Genomic DNA, 18,764 nt, shown 5'->3' with positions numbered 1-18,764 from the left:
GAATGTTTTCCTCATATCCATTTGCATTTTCTACCTTTCCTCACCCTCTGATCTGCTGTGGGTTGTTTACCGCACAGAGAAGTAATTATCCACTAAATCCCATCACTGCTCCTGCCACTTGTAGCAGGGAGAACGAGAGATTCCTTGAGTTAAAATCTCCCAAACCAAAGAAATCTGACAGAAGTCAGCAGTCCAGCAGCTGAGTGGGGGCAGAAAGAGCCTGTGTGCTGGCTCACAAAAGTAAGAATCTGTGTGAAAACAAAGTACTAGAACTTCTAACAATCAAGTAATTGACATGGAAAAAAAAAGCACCATGGAGTATATAAACAAATCTTTATTTAAAGCTTTTAAATGGAACACAGTACTCAATTTTCATCAGAAAAGGAAAAACTGAAAACTGAAAGATAAATGCAACACACGTGGAACTCCTCATAAATGGGTCTATACTGTGTGCAATTGGAGTGGATACTTGCATTTTAATGGTTACTGACTGTGATCATACATGCACTGGGTAGCTGGAAAGTAATGCACCAGGTCAAGCTCTTGAAAGCATGTTGCATAGTTACTTAAATTCACTATGAGCTACTCTATTCAACAGTCAGCCCAGCTGTGTGTAGTCAGACAACAAAGACTCTGGTTTTAGAAAAGCTATTGGTATTTTAGGTGTAAGTAATCATCATCCTGACAGCCACTATATGGCTCAAGACCAAGAACCATCCTTTAAAAGCAGGCTGTTAAGCTAAAACATCTACTCAATAGGGGAGCCACCACCTTTTTAAGTATCACTGACAAATTTCACATGTATAATATAGCTCTAGATACACCAAAGAACCATTCATTTGAAGCTTTCAGTGCATCTATGCTAAAAAAAAACCCTAACAAAACCCCCACACTGTAGTTAAAAGCAACAATTTTTCATGTTCGGTAAATACAATCCACTATTAAAACCTTAAGCTGGGTTTTGTGCTTTGCTTGTGCAACCTTTAAAGAACAAGATGTGCCTTGGACTCTGGTATGGAGGAGCTGGAAAGGCAGGGTAGGGCAGGTAATCCCCTGGAAAGGAGAGGGCTGATGCTCCAGCAAGGCTCTGCTGTGCTGCAGGACCAAGGCTGCCCTACAGCCCCTCCATGACAACGCTGCCTCTCCTCAAGTCCCATCAACTGTCCAATATAATCCTCCCCACAGGGAACCCTCACAACAGCAAATGCCCCTTTTCAGGCCAAATGTTGCACAACAAAATGCTGTACCTTCCTGGGATAAGGGATAACTCCTGCCCCACCATGTGTGTGGCAAGTTAATATGCTGAATAAATTACCTGCTTTAAAATGATAAACTCTACCTAAAGTTACACCCCAACACAACAGCAGCCTTAGATTAAGATGGGGAAGAAAAAAATCTTCACCCCTATTTCCATCCTATTTATTCAGTTTCATTAGGGTCTTAATAATTTTCTAATCTCTCTTTTCTAAGATACATTTTTCTGAAACAATTCTTCTTGTTGACACTCTCTGTAAGAACGAGGAATTTTTCTCTTCCTCATATTAGTCATAAGAGAAAAAAATCTGAAAAAAATCTTCATACCCACAGACACTTCAGAGACAGCGACATTTGAACAAATGTGCAGCAAACAGAACTCTGATAAAATCGTACCACACTCTTAGAAGGAATGTAAGCTTTTCACCAGTGAGCATTTTGAAGCACTTTTACCCTTTCTAAATCATCTGCTAAGGGGAGAGGCACAGGACAGCACAGCCCATGATCCTGCTGCTGTGAGGTGGATTTCAATACTAATATAATGGCAATACTAACAAATAGGTAAATAGTTAAAAGATTTGTATTTAAACAGCAAGTAGGTTTGTTGTACTTTCTAAAAAAAATAAATGCAAGTCCTTGCACCATTTGTACATAACTACTGTCTACCTGATGTGCAAGGAGGAAGAGACTAAGAAAATTACTGAAAATCGCATACAGACGCATCCTGTGGGCATCTGGCCTCCCCTGCAACCTTCACGGTCATGTGCCCAAAGGCAAAAGCCATTTCCACCTTTGCAAATTAACCTGAAAGCCTCTCACCACCATCCTGCATCTCCTGGATCATCACCCCAATGTTACCAGCACCCAGAAGCAGTCAGTCAGCTCCTTGCCTGTACTGAGGGATGCAAAAGCATTCCAAAGGAAAGCAAAACACCACCAAAATATTTTCACTATGCTGAGGTTGGACCAGCACCTTCTCTATTCAATAAATCTTGTTGAGGTTCAATGCAGAAGTTGTTTTAAGGGAAGGAAAAAAAATCCATAGCCATAAATCTCCCTTCTCAATATAATATGAGTATTTCTCTGAATTTTAATGCTACATTTCTTAAAATAGTCTCTTGTGCCTGTGATTTACTAAATAAGCATATTTATATAACTACACATGTAGCAGTAAGACTAATTCAATAAATTAGAGCTCAAAACATCAACTGTGAGCACAAGTATATTTACAAACAGCAATAAATTAAAGATTAAAACGTGTGTGATATTACATAAGGATCTCTGAAGTTTTGTACCAAAGTGTTTAGGGGCCAGAACGAGCAGGGTGCTCACTGCTCATGCCCACACAGGAGCACGGCCAGGCCGGGAGCCAGGGTGGAGGCAGAGCCAAAGGCTCCAGGCCACAGCCGGAGCCACTGAGACACAGCCCCGAGCACCAGCCCTGCACTTGCACTGGCCTGCCGGTGTCCCCAGCAGGAACAGGCATCACTTCCCATCACTTCCATTTGGAAGGCATGCACCCACACCAAACAATTCAAGGTTGCACTAGAAGTCATTAAGTATAATATTAAGCCATAGAATGTAACTCAAACCAAAACACTCAGTGATTTGCAGATGCAGAAATGAAAATGGCCCATTTCCTCCCCATTGTAGCCAGTGGAAGGTATTTCCAGGGCTATTCTCTGCAAAAGAAGGCATGTGACTGGAAAGGAATGCCGAGAGGGATGGTACAATTTGTCCCAACCGGAAGAAGATAAGGACAGCTGCTCCCCCAGCATGCAGTCACACAGCCAGGGCAGCCCCTGCAGAGAAGGCATCGTGCTGAGAGAGGGGAGGACATGGGACACAACGCAGTGGACAAAGCTTCATAAGAACAAGATGAAACTTTTTAGGTACAGTCCCCATGTTATTGATGCTTCTGCATACACACATCTATAATTCTCTCTCACCTGCAGGTGCAATGAAGAGCCTCTGCAAGCCTCACAGCACCTAAGTTTATCAAATCAAAAATTTAAAAAAAAACATTAATAGAAAGTGCAAAGTAGGGCAAGTAGCTCTGTAATAGTATCTCTCTTTGAAAAAATTAGCTATCTGCCCAAAGGACTTTTCTATCTGAGGCTGAAGGATTATCAAATCCTATAAAACCCATTAAAGGCTTCTGCTGATCAAAAAACTTCCAATAACTTCCAGCTACCTGATGTCCCTTTACAAATTGAAGGAGGCAAGAAACGTGCAAGTAAGAATGTGAATGAATACAACTGGCATTTATATTCTGTTTACTTAAAATGAACTATGTTAGAACTTCGGTACACCACTATCTTTTACTGGCAACAAAATAGCTCAAATGTATGAACAAAATGTGAATGATCCCAATAATTCAGTCCTTACCTATAAAGTTACTACTTTTCAACCAAGTCACAACCAAAGACTTACTAAGTCTTTCCTGTATCTCTTTATGTCCTTTTCCTGAGTACTTCCAGGCATTTGCAGCCCTGCAGTTAAGGAGAGCAGGAGTGCCAGCTCACAGGCATTAGCAATTTTATACTGCTGGTGTTAGGGAAGCAGTTGAGCCTTAGCCTGTAAGATGGTAACACTGCACAATTCCTGTACTTGAACTACATCTCCACTCTTGGCACTCCTCTGACTGTTTATCTGCCATTCCCTATTGGTCAGACAATCAACAACCACATGTAAAAATAAAAGGTACTAAAAATATACAAGTCCCCTTGTAACACAGTTTTCCAAAGGAGTAAGTATCACTCACAGGGTACAGAAACTCCATGTGAAAGGCAGCTGAGTGATCTTTACTGCATCCTGGCTCCCACACTCTACCTTGCCTTAAGGCCCCCAGAACTGAGGCAGAGCAGCAGACTCCCTGGGCACAGAACTGGTAAGTTTCACCAAGTTTTTGACAAAGTACAGTGAGGAGACAAGAGCTAAAAGCAGTAAAGGACAGGTCTAACAAGACCAACTTTGAATTAGCCAGCACCTTGCAAAAGATTTTCAGAATTCTCGTGATACAGATAAGAACAGTGAGTTGGAAAGACTACTGCACTTAAAAGAATGTGAACTGGAACTGCACAGCTTAATTGTGTCTGCAGATGAAGGGGAATTTCTTTTCTATTTTTATTACAGTGAATGTAGCAATGCAGCTGAATGTATTCTGCTAAGTCAGAGACAAGTGCAGAAAAAGAAAACAACTGTCCCCTACTACTACCTGACATGACAGTTCATAGCATATCCTTCATTAACCTTGTCTGTCGAGACTCGTTTCATGCTGCACTTAGTTAGAGGGGTCTGATTGAGCCTTATGTTTTCACCAAGCAACAAAAACTGGAACCTGGATAATCATATATTTTCTTAAATGAGGAATTTGCAGAAACACACACTTCAACATGTCTCTCCTCCAACAATTATTGAATTTGGGGTTTTAATGCATGTATTTAATTCAATAAAACAAATGTCACTAACTTGCATGGAACATTAAAACACTTGGAGAGGCAGGTGGTTTAGAGGACCTGGTTACTTCTACTGAGAGGGATTTAAAATCTCCAAGTTGACTTATGAGCATTAGGCAAACCTCTTAATAACTCCAGTGCAGTTATGTCAGCAATTATTTTTCACACAGAATGCGAAGAGACACAAAATATTAATTTTCCAATAAGCATACAAAAATAATCTCTTGCTCTCTTAACCAATTTCTGAAGTTTCTTTTGCTGCTTTCCAGTCAACACATGTCTAACTAAAATAAGTTAGTACAATCATTTGTATGGGCTGCCTGCACACTGGGCAGGGTTTGTTCCTCTTCTTGAGCTTTTTTGCACAGGTAAAACATGACATGAGGTGTCCCGTTTTGCCATGTACTATGCAGCCATTTTTAGGTCTGCTCTGACATATGACACACGGCTCTATGCTGGTAACAGGCAGACTGGATTCCATGCTTTCCTCTTTGTCTTGCATTTCTCTCCTCTCAGGTTCCTTGAAGTCCTCCTGACTGCTGCAGAACATGCTGCTTGATGTTGATGGCTGGGAATAACCTTCACTTTCCTGGGACTCAGAAAGCTGTATCGCTTTATCCTCATTCTCATCCACAGCTGGTTCTTTATCTTCAGTCATTTTTGTTTTCTTGCAATCAGGAACATCAAAACCTTCTCCAGACTCTGCAGCAAAGGAGGTTTCTAATTTGCTCTTTTCCAATTTCTCACTCTTCTCATCTGGAAGCCAATCCTCACGAAGGGCCCAGCATCTGTGGCAATGTCGTGGAAGCGGAGGATTCATTTCATTGCATTCGGGACACTTCCAATAATCCTTTAGTGAATCAAAGGTTGGAACAGCTTAAGCTACTTGGAACACTTACAACTGAAGTATTCAGACATTATAAACAATTTATTACTGCCAAAATAATTATTATGTTGAGCTATCAACTTGTTTACAATTTTAAAATTCCATTCAGTGGTTTTGGCCCCATTTTACAATTCTAGATTAAATTGGTTCTTATTTTAAAAGGACTCTGGCTTTCCTTTGTTTTGCAATAGGTTTATGAATAGATCAATTCGGTACTTCATATGCAAAACTGCAGAAACAAGACCACAAAATTCTTCAGCGGCCCTCATGAAAAACTCGTTAAAAAGGTCATAATTTCCCATCTTTTGGTCCATGGACTCCTGCAACAGGAGCTATTCCAGACGGAGGGACCCTTTCCCGGCGGCTGGCTGCGCTGTTGGTGCACACAGCGGCCGGCAGAGAGCGCTCCGACACAGCCACAGCACAGCAACCTCGGCCAAGGCAAACACAGACGGGAAGGGGGGAGAGGGGAAAAAAATAAAAGGGCAAAAACAAAGTGGTGCATCTGCCTCTCAGAGGTTATTCCATGGATTACAAGAAAATAAACCGCTATTTCGTTAAAAATACATTTTGCTTCTAAGGACAGAGACCCTTCTTAGAAACAATGCAAGCTGTAGGGAAAATCAAACAAAAAAAAAACCAACCCAAAACTTACTTAGCCAAGTCCTGAAAAACATCAGTAACGTCAAAAGCTTATAAAACAAATTTTAAGTCCTAAAAATAATGTACAGGTCTCTTTTCCTACACATAAGCAGCACTATGTTTCCAGAAGGTGGCCAGCCCTGTCTTTAACACACCAAGTCCCTCAATCCTACAGACTATCATGGGACTGGAACACTTCACAGCTCCAACAAAATAGCTCTAATTCAAGCGTCAAATGTGAAAAATATCAGTAAGGTGATAGGACACACTAGAATTAGAATGCAGTGTTTTTTCACAAACATCTCCATACTTTGCCTCAAGATTGTCAATTTCTTCCATACCTCAAGAAGGGTCTCACAAAATGTAGTAAAGGCCTCTTTTAGAGTACTGTTCTGAAAAAAGGCTTGCCTTCACATCTCTGTGTTACAGACACCTTCATTCAAGCTGGACAATAAAACTAGGTATTCTGACTTATAGGGAGAGTTTTTTAAATGTACATGACTAAGATTTTAATTTTTTTCCATTTTGTGTAGAAAGTCAGATTTAGGCTCCAAATAATTTCCTTCCGTTAAGTCAAGGAAATGGTAAATTAGTGTGGGATGGGGGTTTTTTAAATGAATTAGGAAGTTTATTACCCATTTAAAAAAAAACCCCAAGGTTCCTTAATAATCACAGTAATTAAAACATTGTATTGGAACCTTCACACATAGACAAAGTCAATTTAATTCTTAAAAAATCACGGGTAGCAATAGAACTAGTGTATACCTCCTGATCTATTCTATGTCAGTTTACCCAACTTACGATGCTTCACCAGACAAGTTTTTACTCACAGCTAGAGAAATCTCTGGATCTTCATCAAATGAATCAGCATCACTATCTTCATCCTGGTAAATAGTCAGCTGATAAACCTGGTTTAAATTAAAAAAAAAATATATATGTATATATAACTGGCTTTTGGCATTTAATTAAAAACGCAAATATTTTTAACCTGCTAAGATTTTCAGATAGCAAGCTACTGGAGAGTCTCCAGGGATGGACTATTAAGATTATTAATGGATTAGAGGAGCTCTCATGTGAGGAAAGGCTAAAAGAGCTGGGAATGTTCAGCTGGAGAAGGCTCAGGGCAGAGGGTGCCTGATCAATGTGGGTAAATACCTGAAAGGATGGCATCAAGAACACAGAGCCACGCTCTTTTCAGTGGTGTCCAGTGGCAGGACAAGGGGCAACTAGCAAAAATTAAACACAGGAGGTTCCCTCTGAGTATCACGAGACACCTTTCACTGTGAGGATGAAGGAGCACTGGCATGGGTTGCCCTGAGCACCTACAAAGCTATCCCTGGAGATATTCAAGACACCTGGACATGGACCTGGGCAATCAGCTCTGCCTGAGCCAGGGCAGGTGGGTAAGACAACCTCCAGAGGCCCCTTTGAACACCAGCCATCCTGCAATTCCCAAAACTACTGTCTGGAGCAGGGGCTTTCCTCCTCCAAGATACCATCCTCTCTCAGGGTGCAGCTCTGCTCTACACTACAATTTGGCGTACATCAGTACAGTCAGTCCCATTCAGCCTCTCAGTTACCACAATCATGTATGTCCCTGGTGAATTCTGCCTCTGGTACTCACCTAATCTTGCCATGAGCTGATTAACCTCTCTAAAATAACAGAAAACTAACCCAGGAAGAAAACCCTACATACGTTGTCACTTCATTCCGGACATTCTAGAAATCTCTTGAAAATTGCAGTAATCACAATTTTTCTGTCTTCCTGCTTACTAATGAAGATTCCTAAAACTTTGGTTCAACATCTCTATGAAACATTTACATTCATAGAGGCAAAAAAACTTGGACATATCCCTTTGGAAAGAGTTACTCAGAAAGGTTTCCTTTGGTATCAAGTGTTGTCAAAGCTCAACATGGACTTCTAGAATTAAAAATGCAGAAAGTCTATAGTACACATGCTGCCACAGACTTCAACAGCTGGTGAGAGCAGTTAAGCACCCAGACTTTCCTATCCAGCCCTTTTCAGAGCCTGCAGAAAGCCTCAGCAGCGTTTCAGTCGCTGGCTGGTGGGTTGTATAAAGGTGACCCAATTGCACCAACATGTAATTTGATTTAATGAACAACTGGCTGCAGATTGTGACACCAGTACATGCAGTTTGCAAATATACCTGCAGAGTTCTCCTTGGAAACTTACAGGAATTTTTCATGTTGAAACTCCTTTTCCTTCTCATCCCCTCCCCCCAGGGTCAAACAAGGAAAGCAGATAGTACCTCATCATCTTCATCAGTTAGCTCCTGCCCTTCTTCATTATGGCTATAATCTTCTGAATAAATAGACTCAACTTCAAACTCCACACTGAACTGGTCTGATACAGAACCATGGTCAAACCAATCTGAGTTTTCGCTTAATGAACTAGCATCAAGATCCTGAGGAAAACAAAAAAAGAAAGCACACATTCAACCTCACCAGTCCATATACATAAGATTACTGATAAAACAACTCTCAGGATAAAACTGTACTACTCAGTATAATTAGCTATGGAAGAAAAAGGACCAGCTGCTGTGAGACACAGTACTTTTAATGAGATAAACAAACTATAGGTGGGTAAAAAGAAAGCTAGGTCTGGAAGCCTTTTGCTGGCCCTAATAAGAAACTGCACTCAGCCTACAGGCAGCTGAAAGGCTGCAGTCATTATTTCAGAAAGTCCCTCCTAAAAAGTGAAAGAAGAGATGCAAGAAGATGGTATCTTTTGGCTGCGTGTCATTAAATTCCCTATTCTCATAAACTTTGTTTAATCTGAGATCACGGCTTAACAACTACAAAATATGAAGATTGAAAATACAGTATTAGTGCTGTCAATTGAGAACACAGTATGTGACTAGGAATACTGTTAGTTCAGCTCTTCATGACTTAATTGAACCACAAATTTGCCCTGGTGTTTGCTAAAAACAATACAAAACTTCTGAATAGTGGCATGGCAAATTAATACAATGCACCATCAGCACCCATTCCACTGGGTACAGTTACCAAAGCTGTACCAGAACTAACATCTAACACTGAATTATGGAATATCTATGACTCTTTTTGTCTCTTAGCATTCTAAGAAATATTTATTTTAAAACACAAAATATGTCTGACTTTTTTCCATACTGTGCAAGTAGCGAGGATCTTGGTTTTTAAAGAACATTCAACATTAATATTTTTAAAAATTTCACTTCAGCTTTGCCAGCAGACCTATGAAAAACCCCACTCCACCCACACACCTACTTTTCTTTCAACCTCTTTTCTTTCCTCAGACACCACTGAAGGCACTGCTGCTTTTAATTAAGAACATTGTGTTTTCAGATGCATGTTTGCACTTGTGGCATTTGCAAAATTTGTACCACAAAAATACTTTACTTTTCTATTTTGACTTACAGGAATGGAAAGAGAATCTGTTGAATCACTGCTATTGCTTCTTTCACGGCACAGACCACTGACTACACACCATGAGAGACTTTCATCAAATGTCACCGAAATGTTCTCTGACTTGTGTCGCTTTCTTCTGTCACTGTGCAGGTCATCTGAAGAACTTTTTTCTGAGCATAGTCAAGAATTTTTTTTATTACTCAAAAACATCTATGCAATGTGCAGTTTTGAATTTTCTAAACAGAAGCTTAAAACACAGTTTACTACAAAGAAATCTAGTAAAGTAAAATATTACAGTATTTTTTTTTATGGGGCAAAAAAGACACTAATACTTATTTAAAAAGACACAATAACTCTTATATCCATACAGTGTGAAACATTTCTGAAACCAGTATTTCAGGGGCTGGCTTTCCCCACTTGTATCATCAGTACACTTATAAATGGCAGTCTCCACAGAGAAGACAACCACAAATTTAAAAGAATTTTTACTCCACACACAACTTGTTAAACCCTTCCTAATTTTAAAAAATACAATTAAATCTTACTTGTCCTCACTCCCTCTACAGGCAACAGACAGAAAGGCACTTTCAGAGGGCTGTGGAGTCCACCCCAGAACTTGTGGGGAGATAGAGCAATTAGCTCTCAGTTCACAGGCATACAGAACACCTTGTGCTAAGCAAGGTAAGTTCAGGTTCTTCAAGTTTCAGACACCTCAACATATTTATCAGTGAATAGTTGCGCTATATGTAATTGTATTTACCCAACAAGATTTTTGTAACAAGCTCTTAGAACTTTCATCACACCCTAGTAAGAAAATTTTAAAGACATACTATGCAAAAGCTGAACTCTGAAAGCATTGCTTTAAGCTCTGCTTACAAAGCATGCTTGGTTTGAAGGCAGAAAGACAATGCTTCGTAAATACATCGTGTTTTGGAACAATCACCTACAGCAGCGTGAAGACTAAGGGCACGCCATTTTAGGGGTAGGTAAGTCAAAATTCAGCTCCATTGACTTCTAGAGCATTTGGTAAAAAACAATTTTATAAAAAAATGTGTTGCAAATTCAGCATGTCAGTGCAGTGGAGTGAAAACCTCCCAAGATGTCAACCACTTTTGGTTCAAGAGGCCTCGGTACGAGCCTGCTGACTCCCCAACAGGTGCCTTTTGCACCCAACCCTCTGTTGCCCACCTTCTCCCTCGCCTTGCAAATCACACTGTGACAATCCACAAGTCTTCAAGTCTTGAATCTTTCATTGTTAAAAAACAAAAAGGAAAAAAAAGGAGAACAAAACACTTGTACATACTTTGAGACTTCTCTTACTCTCCCTTGGTGCTTCTTGGCTCAGCCCCTTTCTTTTCTTTTCTTTTTTCCGCCCTGAGAGCCCCACCAAACTTGGTGCCCCCAGGCCCAAAGGTTGCTCCTGTCCATCGTTGTCCTCATTTAGTTGTCATGGCTCCATGCCGTACTGATACTGTATCACCACAAGGTCTCTATACTCTATTTAAGGGGCTCCAAAGGAGCCACTACTATCCCAATTTAACAAGAATAGTGGTTTAAAAGGAAGATTTCCTATAAATTAGAAAAAAAGTGTATATAAAAACACTATATTAAAAGAACTCTTAAGGTTGTAACAAACTAATAAATGGATGCAAGGCAAGAGTTAATAATCAAACCTATAATAAGTAAGCACAACCCAGGACCTTATGTGATCTGTGCCATGCCTAAATATTACAGGTTGTGATGTTTAACCAAGACTTTCCATCCTTTCATCAGTTTTAGTTACAACATTAAAATGTTCTTTTAATTTAGTGCAAACCGCTCAGCAACGCAGCACTGGTTTGGGACTGACTTAACGTAACAGTGGCCTATGAGGGACACAAAAAATACTACTTGAAAGCTGAGGAACTGAAAAATGCTCCTGAGCAAGTGAAGAAAAGGAAGTTCTATGCAGTGACAGAAGGTTATCACTGCCCAGGTAAGTGCATCACCTAGTCTTGAGGCAAGACAGTAAGTGATGGAACAAACTAATGTAAGAAATTCCACAGAAGAATATTTACATAAAACTGTAGAGAACACTTCCATTGAGAAACTAAACCAGGTGTACAATGACCAGATTGTTATTGCTACTTATCAGAAGAAACATTTTGTGTTTTGAAAATGTATTTGCCAGTGATTATTGAATAACCACAGTAAAGACAAAGGGGAGGCAAATACGATGCTTAGGTCACCAGATGTTTTAACAAGTGCTTGATTAATGGTGAGGTACCTGAATGTATCCAAAATCATTCTGTGTTACTACCACACCTTTGTTGCCTCCAACCAGTTGAAATCCAAAGAACTGGCTTTAGTGAACAAGCAAAATTTCAAATTTTGTGGCTGTCTACAGAGGGAATTGAAATTAATTTGATGGTATCAGTAGATTAAAAAAAAGTGTTCTCATAATGAAGATAACACAACTGATAAAGTTCTGCTGATGTGAAAAAGTTTAACAGAGCCGTGGCGTAAGTTATTCCATCATCTTACTAACAATTCTAGACATCCAAACAGTAACATGACACTGGAGCAATGCAAGAAATTGTGTTTTTCTTTCAGACTGAACATTTTGGTTTAGATAAGCAGAGAAATATGAGTAGTATTTGCCAGCAACTTTCAAGTCAGCAAGGCAAGAGAATGTAGCTTTTCCCTCTAAGTGGCCATGCTACTGAAAGCTCTGCATCATAAATCTGCAGATACCAGATTCACTGTGTGTCCTCCTCCTAGAAGATGTAGTTGGTCGGGAAATCACGCTTGATGAAGTCTGGTTCTCTTCTAACTCTTGCCTAGATTCCTGAAAACAGAAATACTGAGTAAGCCTGAGCATAAATATAAGGTAAAACTCAAGAATTAACTTACTAAATTAAACCATTGACACTATCATGCAAAACTGAATAGAATGTACAACTCGGAAAATTTATCGAAATAAAATAAAAATAGCACCTTAACAACATTTTCTTCCTCAAGCTGAGATGTGGCATCATCCTCAGGTGTGTCGCCAAGGGTAGAGTCTGAAACCAAACCAAAATAAAACTCATAATACAATATAGCAGAAAAACTCAATTTCAGGCTGAAAAAGTAAATTCTAAGTAAAACTTAAAGTCCAGACATTTTGCAACAATGGAAAAAACACACTGCTCTTTTGTTTTCCAGGTGTGTGCAGCACCTTCCCTGTAACATTACTGAAGTGGAAATGTGAGGAGAAAGAAGAAATGTCAACTGAAAGCAGCTCAGAATTCTGTTACAAATGGCTTCAAATGAAGTCCGTGCATAAACTGTGATTCTGCAGATATGAAAGAATATAGGCAGGAAATGTAATTACTTGCTCCTCTCCAAAGTGCTTTTTACTACTTGTCTTATAGGAACCCTGAGTTAGAAAGACATACAATAGAAGAAAAATTAGCTGTTGTTAAAGATATGTGCTTACTAACAGACAGATCCTGAATTAATAAAGAGTCTTTCCTGAAAAAATACTTGGAAGAAAAATTTAAGTTTGCAAGCTTAACAATGGGGATGACAAAGAGAGCAGCTGAACACTTGCCTTTAGGAAAAATCAGAAACAAAGGGTGTCTTTATAGAGATTTAGAGGCCAATTTACAAAATGGTTTCCATTGTTTAACTTCTGCTTCAGACGCCATATTAGGCAAAAATTACAGCTATACTGAGCATTTTTTATACTGCAGGACTGTGTATAACAACTCTGCATTCAAGGAGTGGCTATCCACAACATCACCACTAAGATACTTAAAAGTATACAGCCCATTTAAAACAGGGCAGAGTATAGCTCAGAATGACCAGCTCTAAATGTACTTCACATTCAGTTGTGAAAATTAAAACAGAACTTTAACACAAAAAAGAGGCTTTGCCCTAATCTTATTGCTGGCATAAGTTTAAGAAGCTTATTTTTCATATTAAAACTTGGTATGTTGTTGAAGGCTTTATTAATAACAAATACAAGCAAATTACTTAAGTTTGTAATTTAGTAGCCTTTTTGTTCAGCTCTCTGTTTTTTCTGGTTCTAGTCCAATAAAATTACCCAATTTTTTTCTCCTCCTGAAAAAACAAGTGCTTTGGTTCACCATTTGTGATTGCACTGGACTATAGTGAGCAAAGCCAAACAGCTAATAGTGGATAGCTCACTGTTATCTGATCAGTGCCTGCAAGATTCATTATGTAAATTCTATTTTCCCTACTGCTGTTTCCCAAACAAATCACCCTCCTAAGCTAGCTTACCTTGTTGATTGATTGCTATCAGATTTCTGGAAATCATTGAATATAGTCTCCTTAAATAGGGATAAAGAAAGAGATGATACAAGTTAGCTACATGTAACCATAAAAGAGAGCTTACCATCTTTGAAGATGCGAAGAAGAGTTAAAAAAGGGACATATGCATGATGGTCTTCATTATTTCCCAACCAGACTCTCAGAAAAGAATCCCATTTTTTACCTGTGTTCTTTTACTGAAAAGCTTGTTACTCCAAATAACTCCCCCAGGAGATCATTTGCACAGTGTACAATATGCTGCTGTTTTTCATCATATAATTGCTTAGACATAATATATTGTCCAATATAGAATATTACCTGTGAAATAAATTAAATACAGATGTTAAATATCCAGGTTATTTCTTAAAGTGTAAGAGACAAAGCATATTAAATACATTGAAATTTACTCTTCAAACTCTGCCTAAAACTCTATTTGAGCTGACAGATTTTCATCCATCATTCCAGAAGAACACTACTATTCTACTAACCACCAGAAACTTTTGTTCAGATTTTTGAGAAACTTGCTAAATACCCAACGACAATTCAGCAGGAGAATAAACACTGTCTTATCTCAATTTTTAGACATGAAAAACACTATGAAAAACACTGCCCCCCTCCATTTACCCAACCCAAAACAATCTATCTGTACTCACTGTAGTCTATCTTTAGTGGTTAAAAGTTCTCACCTCCTTCATAGTAAAAGTGTCCTTTTCAGCACCAGCTAACTTTAACAATTTTAACAACAGTGGCTTTGGTTTAACCTGTGTATGAAAGGAGAAAAAATACACTAATTATTCACCAAAAAAACCCATTTATTTATACCAGCTGTTTTTCTCCTTCTGTATTGATCTGATAGGCAAACATACAACTGCATTAAAACCTATCTTCATTCAAGTTTTTCACTTTGCAAAGTTCAAACTTAAAAGCAAATATTATGAACCAAATCATACTAAACTTCTCATACACTGTTCATCTTAGCTCAAACCCCAGTCTTTCACTGTCCCCTGGTTTCAGCTGGGATAGTTAATTTTCTTCCTAGTAGCTGCTACAGTGCTGTGTTTTTGATTTAGAGGAACCATAATGTTCCCAGCACACTGAAGTTTTTGTTGTTGCTAAGTAGCTACACTAAATCAAGGACTTTTCAGTGTCCCACACTCTGCCAGTGAGGATGTGCACAAGCCATGAGGGAACATGGCCAGCACAGCTGACCTGAACTGGCCAAGGGGATATTCCATACCACAAAATGCCAGGCCTAGTGCTATGAACAGGGGAGTTGGCCAGGGGGTTAAACCTCAACATACTGGTAAATACAAACTCCTTAACTGGAGCTACAGAATTTGTTTATTAGTTCTAAGTCCAGGGCTGGGTCCTGGGGAACTCAGCTTCACTCCTTTAACCATTACCACAACTCCCAAAGGGGAGGGAGGATGGAAACAGAACTCTGTGACTGCTAGGTCCACAGTGCAAGTCATAAAACACTGGTCCACCTCTTTCTTAGTCTCTTTCTGTGACAGTTTCTGAGATTTTGATTTTGCATTTGCCAGCTGGGCTGCTTTACCTCTGAAGACTTTTCTTAGCTGGCACCAGCAGACCCTGTCCCTTCTGTCATACTTCACTCACTCCTACCTCTGCAATGGCCTCCCACCCAGTCACCGTGCCAGCAGTTTAATCTGCAGTCAGTCTGTGACAATTTCCAAGGCAGAGGAAGGAAAAGTTTAACAAGAAAAATGACTTCCCCCACACATACATACGAACTGCACTGTCCCACACAGCTGAGCCAGCACCAGTGCAGCAGATGAGAACAAGCTGCAGGGGCTGCCACAACAGCAAAGCCTGTGAAGCCACTGATGCTCCCAGAGCAGTATATTCCAGAGTCACCTCTTTAACAATAGTGTAACCATTCTAAAACCAGGCTAATATTTAGCTATCCTGATATATTACATAGCATAAAATGTAAAAAATAAACACACAGAAAGTAAAAAAAAAAAACCCAACAAAACAAAACAGGGAAGTGTGAATAAAATATCATGAGACAAGGAATTAATGTTTGAGGAAGGGTGGAGGAGGGGAACTACCCTTCATTCCATTCCAAAGATCCGCTAAAACCAACATAAGTTTCAGTGAGTTAACAAGATATTAGCTGCAAGAATTACACATCATGAAAAAAATAACTAAACTCGTGGACAACATTAGCTGTCCATTCACCCCCTCCTAAGAACTGAATTATTTAGAACATGTGTCATATATACTAGTTTCATAAAGGAAGCAAACAAAAACTTATTCAAGTACTACTGACAGTTAAGCATAGCAAGGCACAGTTTCAAAACTGAATCCACACCTAAGCCCACTTTTACTCCCCAGCCCTCTCCTCCTGTCTCCTCCAAGTTCTGCAGCCGTGCAGGTCTGACAGCAGACAGTAATATCACAATATGATGATATAAAAAAAAGGAAGACCCAAATGAAAAAAATCAATTTTGAACAGTCTGCTGTTCTGCAATTTCACTTTTTTGAAGTTCTACTGTCAAGTCCACACTTTTAAGCTTAACCCTTCTACACAAGATAATTCAGTTCAACCATCATTGTACATATGCAGTTTTGTAACTTGCATTGCAGGTGTAAAAGGCTTCAATCCTCAGTAAAACTAAGGACAAAACAGCAGAACTGTCACTGTATTATGGAAAGCCTAGAAATGCAAAGCCATAACACAAGTCGAAAATCTTCCCATTATTTCACCAAGAGTATGTTTTGTACGATGGAGATTTTCCAAAGCTCTTCAGCTATAGGATCTTTAACAATTACCACCCAAAATACTTACCACTATCAAATCGGATTATAGGATTCTTTTTATTAAAAGAAAGCAAAAAACATCAAACGTCTCCAGGAAACATTCTAGACCTATACCATCACCCTGTACTCTCAAATACGCTGAAAATTTGCTTCCTACAGAACCAAAGAGAACCACCTTCACTGGCTGGACTTCTCGGCTTTTCTCCAGCCATCGCTCGGTAAGCACAGGGATTCTTCTGAATTAGCCGCTAAAAACTCTGCAAAAAGCACGCAAAATAACCACGCGCCCAGCAGCTACTGACCAGCGCCTCTTGCTCCGAAGCGGCGACAGAGGGATCCGAAAGGGAGGACATCTTGGTATTGCACATTTGCCTGCAGTGAACGGAGAACAAGCTCAGATCGCGGCACGCAGCGACACAACCCGGGCGGGCGGCAGCCGCCAGGCCGGCGGGGCCCACTCACCTCGGTGCCTGCTCCAGCCCGCACGCTGGACTCCGGCGGCGGTGTTTGTGCCGGGCCGGGCCGGGCCTTATATAGCGCTGCCAAGAGGAGGCAAGTCAGGGCTTAGCTCCGCCGCGGCCCGGCTCGGCCCGACATGCCTGAGCATGACCCGCAGCGCTGCCGCCGACTCACCGCGGGGGGCGGGCGGGCGCCACCGGCCCGCGCTGACTCACCGCGGCCGCCGAGCGCGGGGGGGGGGGCCGGCGGCGTGGAGAGACGGCGCCGTGGAGGAACAGCGGCGATCCCGCGCCCCACACCCACCCACCCGCCCGCCCGGCGCGGCCTGGCCTGGCCTGGCCTGGCCTGCCTCCGTTCCCCCGGCGGGAGCCCCTCCCCCCAGCACCGAGGGCCCCACGAGCCACCGGCGAGACCCCCAGCGCCCCCTCGGCCCCCGAGCGAGCCGCGATCGATCCCCACGCACCGCCAGCCACGCCCGCTCCGCTGCCCGGCCCGCGGCGGGCGGAGCGCCGGCACCGCCGGGCCCTCTAGCGCGGCCCGGGCGCGCCGCGCACGCCGCCCGCCGCCATGTTGGTGCCCGCAGCGCCCCCTGGGCCCGCTGGCCGCGGGGAGCGGCCCCGGGAGGGAAAGGCGCCCCCCGCCCGCCGCGCACCGGCAGCGACACAGGCCGGGCCGGGGCTGCCGCGCCGCCCGCCTCAGGCCGAGCAGCGCCTCTGCGCACCAGCTCCACTTCAGCGGCCGCCCATGCTTTCCAAGTTGGTTTTATTTCCAGAGGTGGTTAAGAAATGGAACTAGGAGAAAACTTTGCATCCAAAGATAATTGGACGTTGTCGTCCTATGCTCTTTGTCATCTCCCATTCTACAATTTTCTGAATCTTTCAAATGTAGGGCGTTTGGAAGTATGTTACTTTCACAGGTACTATAGTTGCTACACTTCAACTCGAACTGGTTAGTTTTTAGTTTGCCTTTTCTAATTCTCAGGTTTTTTCTTTGCCCATGACGTTTTGAAATTATTTTTGGATAATGAAAAGCTTTTTCCAGAGAGCATGAGTGGTGCAGACAGTGTTTAAAGATAGGCTAGAGCAGAAGGAGTGTAATGCTACTTTTCCATGACAACTAACTTGTCCAAACAAGCAGTGGATAACTGCCTGGACTTGTCTGAGCTTCTCAGCAACCATGGCACCTTGTAAAAATTCCAGCAACGGTTTAAATCCAGATATTTGTGTGACGATGGATTTTCAAGATGACCTTGTTATCTCTCTGGAGCATAAAGCTCAAGGTCTAGTGAGGGACAACCGAGAAGCTGCCAGAATTTTGCAAAGCCTGCTCACCTCCTTTTAGTGCTGGGATTTCAAGGCAAACAGAAATCTGTTTCTAGTGGAGTCAAGAATGTCCTGCAGCAGGCAAAGTCTGAGATCTGCTCTTTTCCACCCAGCACCCCAGTCCCTGAGATCCTTAGCTAGCTAATTTCATTCTTAGGAGAAAACTCCATCTACACAAAAATGCAAGAGGAAGGAAGTGAATGGCTACTAAATACCTCAACTACTGATGTTCAATCTTGTCGTCATGCAGAC

The 18,764-nt window shown here is 41.3% G+C and overlaps 1 protein-coding gene across 3 annotated transcripts; it reads right to left on the bottom strand.

The window, feature by feature from the left end:
- Nucleotides 1–316: 316 nt before the first annotated feature.
- On the bottom strand, nucleotides 317–17,704 carry MDM2 (MDM2 proto-oncogene). 3 transcript variants are annotated; one of them, XM_036400399.2, is made up of 12 exons: nucleotides 17,654–17,672; nucleotides 17,194–17,270; nucleotides 17,034–17,103; nucleotides 14,631–14,705; nucleotides 14,129–14,262; nucleotides 13,915–13,964; nucleotides 12,625–12,692; nucleotides 12,382–12,475; nucleotides 9,658–9,818; nucleotides 8,511–8,666; nucleotides 7,071–7,148; nucleotides 317–5,562 (listed from the first exon to the last, which is right to left on the bottom strand). In XM_036400399.2, the coding sequence occupies exons 3-12, from the start codon at nucleotides 17,097–17,099 to the stop codon at nucleotides 4,993–4,995; spliced, it is 1,452 nt and encodes a 483-aa protein (XP_036256292.1). In that variant the 5' UTR covers nucleotides 17,100–17,103; nucleotides 17,194–17,270; nucleotides 17,654–17,672; the 3' UTR covers nucleotides 317–4,992. The 3 variants fall into 3 exon arrangements, with proteins under 3 accessions (XP_036256292.1, XP_036256293.1, XP_036256294.1); XM_036400400.2 differs by lacking the exon at nucleotides 17,194–17,270 and having other exon boundaries at nucleotides 17,654–17,704; XM_036400401.1 differs by lacking the exons at nucleotides 14,129–14,262; nucleotides 17,034–17,103; nucleotides 17,194–17,270; nucleotides 17,654–17,672 and having other exon boundaries at nucleotides 14,631–14,706.
- Between the last annotated feature and the right edge of the window lie 1,060 nt (nucleotides 17,705–18,764).

Source organism: Molothrus ater, chromosome 5 (assembly GCF_012460135.2).
Source record: "Molothrus ater isolate BHLD 08-10-18 breed brown headed cowbird chromosome 5, BPBGC_Mater_1.1, whole genome shotgun sequence".
Taxonomy (NCBI): domain Eukaryota; kingdom Metazoa; phylum Chordata; class Aves; order Passeriformes; family Icteridae; genus Molothrus; species Molothrus ater.
The sequence above is the reverse complement of the archived record's forward strand: the minus strand, read 5'-3'. Positions and strand labels throughout refer to the sequence as shown.